General features: G+C 33.8%; 1 protein-coding gene across 1 annotated transcript; it reads left to right on the plus strand.

Annotated features, from left to right (window-relative positions):
• The first annotated feature begins 4,830 nt into the window (after positions 1–4,830).
• LOC118749797 (mediator of RNA polymerase II transcription subunit 12-like) lies at positions 4,831–5,686 on the plus strand. Its single transcript, XM_036484576.1, has one exon. The coding sequence runs from the start codon at positions 4,883–4,885 to the stop codon at positions 5,684–5,686; it is 804 nt and encodes a 267-aa protein (XP_036340469.1). The 5' UTR covers positions 4,831–4,882.
• The last annotated feature ends 1,920 nt before the right edge of the window (positions 5,687–7,606 follow it).

Raw genomic sequence — 7,606 nt, forward strand, 5'->3', positions numbered from 1 at the left:
ATTAAACTTTGTCCGATTGGGACGTTTATTTGAAATACTTCACATTTTTGCACAATACAACTACAAGTTCTGTATTTGATAAAAAACTTTCACCATTTGAATTAGTATTCGGTAGAAAAGCAACTTTACCAACCGAATTACAAAATGTAAAAATGGTTCCGATATATAACATTGATAATTATTCGAAAGAAATCAAATACAGAATGCAAAAATCACACGTGCTTGCAAAAGAACTTATTAACAAACATAAAACTCGAAACCAAACGGTGTATAACAAGACCGCGCGTCCGTTAATAGTTCATTTATATGATACGGTTTTAGTTCAAAAGGAACCGCGCGATAAACATACAAACATATATGAAGGTCCATACGTCATAACAAATATTGACGGATTCAACGTAACAATTTTCGACAAAATCACAAAAAAAGAAAAAAACAGTACACAAAAATAGAATCCATAAAATAAAATAAAACAAATTTTATTATATATGTATATACGCATGTATAATTACTTTTAATTTTTCTTTTATTACATAAATAAAAAATGTTCAAAAAACAAAGCAATAATTTGAAATGTACAAATTTTCAGTATGAAATCTAGTTCAAAAGAGGGAAAAAAACAAAACCAAAAAAAAAATAATAATTGCATGTCACGGTCGCCATGTGAAGCGGAAAACTTCCACTTCCATATTTGGGGGGGCATACCTGCAACCTCCGCGCTGTGGGGAGCCCTAGCGCTCCGCTGCTGCGCCGACATTTACAAGGAGTCCTGGAGGTCCGCTGCTGAGTCGCTTGCTTGCTGCGGGACTTTGTAATTTGCAGGAATTCGTCTCGCACACTCCCGAGTGGCTGCTGGTAACTTAGCTGGTGTCTGGTTGGGAGGCTGGATGCCCGGCTAAGTTCAATAGTATATTCCCGGATATTTAATTAGAATACAACTGGTCGCTTTTAGGGTACGCGGAATAATGCCGCTAATTTTATTTTCACTCAAAGACTTAAAGTTAGCTGCTTTCGCAGATACAACAGGGTTGCATCCTCAATATCGTAAATTCTTAGATATAATCTATTACCTTAGGCGAATTCATATAAGGTGATTTGTAGGGTTGCACATGTATGCTTGATCGCATTACAGTAGACAGCGAGGCGAATAATTGTCAAATTGAACGCAAAGGCATAATAAAACAAGAAAAAACCATTTTGATAAAAATACATGTGCGAGAGTGGTAGCATTTTGCCGGATCGCACGAAACCCGGACCGTTGCCTATTGGGATATGTTAGCCCTTACAGAATGGAATAAAAAAACACATTTTTAAGATTTAATTGAAGGTTAGTTGGTCTGACAAGACTAAATTAATCGCTTTCAATCAGATGGCCGGGCATGGTATTGGATCAAAGACCCAAATTAAGCCTAAGCGCATCATGTAAGGCAAACTGTGAATCACAGTGGTCGGTCATTAATAGTTTGGGGTTGTATTTCAAAAATGTTGTTGGTCCGTTTGTAGGCATTATGCGTAAGGAACGGTATCTGTTCAGATTTCAACAAAATTTGCAAGATGTAGTCGAAAAAATGAGAGTTTCTGCTGAAAAATCACCCAAAACACACTGCACATGTTCGCAAAGACTGGAACAAAAGCAAAAATTTGAAATGACCTCCATAATCCGCGGACATGAATATCGTCGAAAATTTGCGAAATCAACTAAAAGCGCAGCTTACTAAGTATGCAAGTCCGTCCAATGGAGTACATGAGCTATGAAAGCAAACCAAGGATATATGGGAGGCTATACCTCCAGAATTTTTACAGAGATACAAATAAGGTAAGCCAAATTGCATCCAGGAACTAAAAAAAGCAAAATAATACTGAACATTGTGTTAACAATTCTTTTTTTCGTGACAATTGTCAAAAAGTTATTAAAAATATATAAGTGCAAAACTGTAACATATGCCTTAATTTACATTTTTGTCTGCTGGTTTTATTATTGTTGTTGGATTGACTTCAAATCTTTATGATAGAGGGAGTAGGGGTGTACCAATAAGAATATACAACAAAAGTATGAAAGTCGTTAGAACTTGGAAAGATAGCGGTGGCTGAAATAAAAAGTGTTACACCATGTTACAGTTTTGCTCGTCACTGTATATATACGTATTGAGTAGAGTATAATCTTGCCAAAATACCAAAGTTAAAGTTAACTACCAGAAGCAATGCATGTGATTTTTATAATAAGGAAATATGCAGATTTTTTAGACCATGCAGCACCCCAATTTTCGGGTATTATTACTAGTTGTCATTTATTTCAATTCACTTTGTTTGGATATTGTAATGTCAGAACAGGTATTCACTCATCGTCGTTTAAAGTACAAAACCGCGTATCGTCGTTCTGCAAAACCGCGTAACTGACATTTTTTGCCAAAAATTGGATTTAATCACACAAGCTCTTGGCTCAAGCCTTATCCATTCCTCCTGAAATATACTAGTCAGAAAAAATACTATACTATAAAATATACTAGTTATAAAAAAGAGAACCACTTTGGAATATGAGTATTTTACTAATTTATGCAACTTCACATACGCGGTTTTGCACTTTGTTGTTGTTTCGTACTTTAAACAACGATATGAATAATTCATAAGCCGTTTTGAATGAATTCATGCAGCTCTCTAATACATACATATGTATAATTTCACACCCTTCTAAGGGGTTGTGTTTATTATAGATGATATGATATACATGTTTTCTCAATGCATCGAAAGAAGATATCGATACTTAGTTTGTATCGGATTGAAAAACATCGAAGAAAAAAAAAACTTGGTATCGTTTGATCCCTACTATAGATACATTGAGACTAGTGTTGCGCAGTATCGATGCCAAAAGTACTCAGAACTCGATTCTCAAAAGGATCGACAACACCCGATTTTTAAAAGTATCGATACTGTGTACTCCAAAGAACTCAGTACTCAGAAAGAACTCGAAAGTACTAATTACTCAAAAAAGGAACTCGAAAGTACTCAGAAATTAAAAGAACTCGAAAGTACAGTACTAAAAAAACTCGGTTCCAATAATCGCTTTGATACTAATGATCGATTCAAAGTACTCAGTACTAAGTATCGAATAGACTTACAAAGTACTGTGTTTTATTTACATTTAACGGTATTCAGAAATGATTGTACTCAATCTGCAGTTTCAATAATTTTCAAGTACAATACTTGTACCCAGTACAGTTAGCCATTCATTTGACGTAATTTGAATAAAGTACTGCCAGCTAGTGAAATTTCTACAGTAGGGCTGTGTGCGAGTACGTCTAAATTGCTACCTAAATAGAGAAAAATCCTAAATCACTGGAAAGTGTCGGTAACGCAGTGAATAGGAACAATTTAGATTTTCTGCGAGCATACTTTTCAACCTAAATTGAACAGTCAAATATATTTGAGCGAGCGATTAAGTGAGCAACGATTTTTTGATGTTTTAAATAATTTCTGTCATTGCTATGGCACAAAAAAGAAAATATTCAGAAAGATGTAAGTATAAATTTATTTGATTTTTGCATTCAGATAAGTATATGTGTAATTCGATGGATGTATATTATTTCGCAGGGTCAGAAGAGCAAACGGATTCTTTTATAGATGCCAGGATGGAGCATTCTCCGTTTCTGTTGCAAATTTATTATATTGTTAAATAGTCCCAAAGCTACCACAAAATTATTCATTTTATAGATATATTTATTAAAACCAAACAAATTCAAATTCCAAAACAAACAATTTAGGTTTTCAAACGAACTCGCCCAGTTTTAGCAGCTGTTTCCTAAATTTTAGCAGTGCTGGAAATTTCCAGTGGAATATTAGTTTAGGTACTACAATTTAGGTCAACTCGCACACAGCCTAAGTATTTAAATGTTACTGAAGAAAGTACTCAGTACTCTAAAAAATACCCGATCTTTAAAAGTATCGATACCAAAGAACTCGATCCTCAAAAGTACTCGATACTTCCCAACACTAATTGACTCATATTCATAGTCAAAATAAAGTCCACTCTACAATTTTTTCCAGCTTTTTTGACAGAAATTCCATTGAAACTTATGGTCAAAAAGCTGCCACTAACTGTAGAGTCGACTTTGTTTTGTTTATTATAAATATGCCCCATTATTTAAGGTTTCAAACGAAAGTGTGCATACGCATAATTTCGGTTTTTTCTCATATGTATTATTTTGGTTTTGAGTCGAAACTGTGCATGTATGCATTACTTCGTTTTTTTTCTCATATGCATCATTTTGGTTTTCGAACGAAAGTATGCAAATGGATAATTTCGGTATTTTCTCATGTGCATTATTTCGGTTTTCAACCGAAATGTATGCGTTACTTGTTTTTTTTTTCATATGCATATTTCGTGTACACAGTTTCCATATGCAAAATTTCAGGGTGCTGTGTCCTTTAGTAACATATCAACGAAGCTCGTGCCCTTTTAGGGCTTATCACACATTGTTGTAGACCTGCACTGGCAGCGAAACAGAACAATAAATTTTTTGTTAAAAAAAGATAACTAATAAGGGTTATCATAAAGTATATGGCTGCTATATGACTTTACGATTTCGGTTCCCGGATTTAGTCTCTAATAAAACAACTGAACCGTTTCCTAAGCCCTGAATTTGTACCCAAAATTAATCTTTTCTGAACAGTTTGCTTTGTGTCACTTGGGGATCCATGCGCTAATTATTGCACTTAAAATAAATGAATATAAATTAAAAATTTAAATTAAATTTTCGGCCCAACCCTTAATATATTATTTGGATTCTATTTTTATTTCAATGTTCGCTCATTGTTTCTTATTTTGGTAGCAGTAAATCGATTTGAACGACCACAACTTAACCAATCTAAGCAAGCTTTGTGCAATATGTTACGACAGCGTCAACCTACATTTAATCAAAATAACTCAACATCATTTAACGCAATTCAGCAACATCAACAGATACGGCAGTCACAAGGACAACAAACACAAGGGCCTATAAATTCTGTATCACAGCAATTTATTAGAGGAGGTATGCGTGGAATAACATCGACTCAGAATCAACTTCCCAGTGGTATTAACGGAGTTAATATCTCTCAGGGCCTTAATCAGAGTAACATTATGCCTGCGCAGCAAGTTACTGCACTAAATATGAACACTCAAATTAACAACCAGGCTATGGCAATAACGTCAAATTCGGGCATCATAAACACTTCATCTAATAACCAAAACAGCCTTATGAATGTACAATCTGCATCTGGAATAGTTGGATCAGGGAATGTTTTACAACAGAATGTTAACTTAGGCTCTGCCAATGGCAATCAGATCCTGATTAATCAAGCAAATATTCCATTTCATAATTTTAATCAATATCAACAGCAAGGAATGATAAATAACGGAGGAAGTGGCCAGGTTCAAGCGTCTAACATGGTAAGCGCCTACAATCAAATGGGGCCGAGAAACAACAATTCAGATTATCTCCAACAACGAGGAACTAATATCCGAGGGCAGTTTGTAAATCCTACACCTAACGTGACAATGGGTAATATTATACAGAATACGGTATCTCCTTATTCAAGGCAACAAGCAGCAAGTGGAAAACCTAGTGTGGCTTCATCTCAGCAACAATTTCAACAACAGCAAAGATTACATCACCAAATGTTACAAATTCAAGGTAAGAAAAACAATTGAAACATATTGATGTACACTGCCGGAACAAAGTATTGGCACTGCGAATTTTTCACAATATATGCTACAATTTTTATTCTAATATTTTTCCGCCAATTTTGTATCAAAATATGGTTCATTCTACAACAAAAAACATAGAAATATAATTCCTAAACTTCGTGCTAAATTCAGCAATTTTCATGCAAAATTTCAACATTTTAATCAGATTTTTTTGAGTATGCAGCCCATTAAATTCTAGTAGAAAAAATACAGATTGATTTTTGACAAATTTTTTTTTTTGTTGAAGGTGTTTTGCATTTTTTCCATATAAAGTATTTTCGAACAAAAGTTTTTGGCTGGAAAAGACTGTGTGAAAAAAAATGTCAAAAATCAACGGTAATTCCTAGCTGCTTAAAACTTGTACTTTATTATAATAAAATTGATTGGGCTACAATCAGTTGAAAATTTGGTGAATTTTCGCGAATTTTGCACAAAGTTTAGGAATTATATTTTTATGTTTTTTTGTTGTAGAATTAACCAAGTTTTTATAATAAATTGGCGGCAAAATATTAGAATAAAAATTGTTGCATATATTGTGAAAAATTTGCTGTGCTTTGTTCCGGCAGTGTACATTTTTTACACAAATTAAAGGAAGAGCTGATGGCCATTAACTCAAAGAATTTTTTGTATTATGACTTTCTTCCAATAAACTCAGTGGAGGCTTTAAATTGTAGAAATGTAGCACAATATGCCAATATGTATATAACAGACACTCATATATAAATTATAGATTCGAAAAGTGAAAATTAAAATCACCTATAAATTAAAATAAGTGGCATTAGGTATATAAACTTAAAAAAGTTCACAAAATTCCACAAATTTTCGTCAAAAAAACTTATTCAGAATTTCTAGAAAATTTTCGAATATACAGTTTTGTAGCCCGTTCAATTTCATAGATTTTGATCGTGCGTTATATGGAAGAAAACGCGCACCACTAGCGACTTGAAACTTTGTTTTACTTAAATTGAACGGGGCACCGAAATTGCGCATATGGAAACTGTGCATTTAGACATTATTTTGGTTTTAACCGAAACTGTGCATATATGCTTTATTTCGGTTTTTGTCATATGCATTATTTCGGGTTTGAACCGAAACTGTGCATGTATGCCTTACTTCGTTTTTTTCATATGCATTATTTCGCTTTTAAAACGAAAGTATGCATATGCATAATTTCGGTATTTTCTCATATGCATTATTTCGGTTTTCAACCGAAACTGTGCATGTATGCATTACTTCGTTTTTTTTATATGCATTATTTCGGATTATAACCGAAAGTATGCATATGCATAATTTTGTTTTTTTCTCATATGCGTTGTGCATATATGCACTATTTCGGTTTCTGTCATATGCATTATTTCGGTTTTCAAACGAAACTGTGCATATATGCATTACTTCGGTTTTCTCATATGCATTATTTCGGATTTGAACCGAAACTGTGCATGTATGCATTATTTCGGTTTTCGTCATATGCATTATTTCGGTTTTCAAGCGAAAGTGTGCATATGCATAATTTCGGGGTTTTCTCATATGCATTATTTCGGTTTTAAACCGAAACTGTGCATGTATGCATTACTTCGTTTTTCACATATGCATTATTTCGGTTTTGAATCGAAACTGTGCATGTATGCATTACTTCGTTTGTCCCATATGCATTATTTCGGTTTTGAACCGAAACTGTGCATGTATGCATTACTTCGTTTTTTCCATATGCACTACTTCGGGTTTCAACCGAAACTCTGCATGTATGCATTATTTCGTTTTTCCCATATGCATTATTTCGGTTTTGAACCGAAACTGTGCATATATGCATTACTTCCTTTTTCTCATATGCATTATTTCGGTTTTGAACCGAAACTGTGCATGTATGCATTACTTCGTTTTTCC

Source organism: Rhagoletis pomonella, unplaced genomic scaffold, assembly GCF_013731165.1.
Source record: "Rhagoletis pomonella isolate Grant_MI unplaced genomic scaffold, Rhpom_1.0 Rhpom_scaffold_00051, whole genome shotgun sequence".
Taxonomy (NCBI): Eukaryota; Metazoa; Arthropoda; class Insecta; order Diptera; family Tephritidae; genus Rhagoletis; species Rhagoletis pomonella.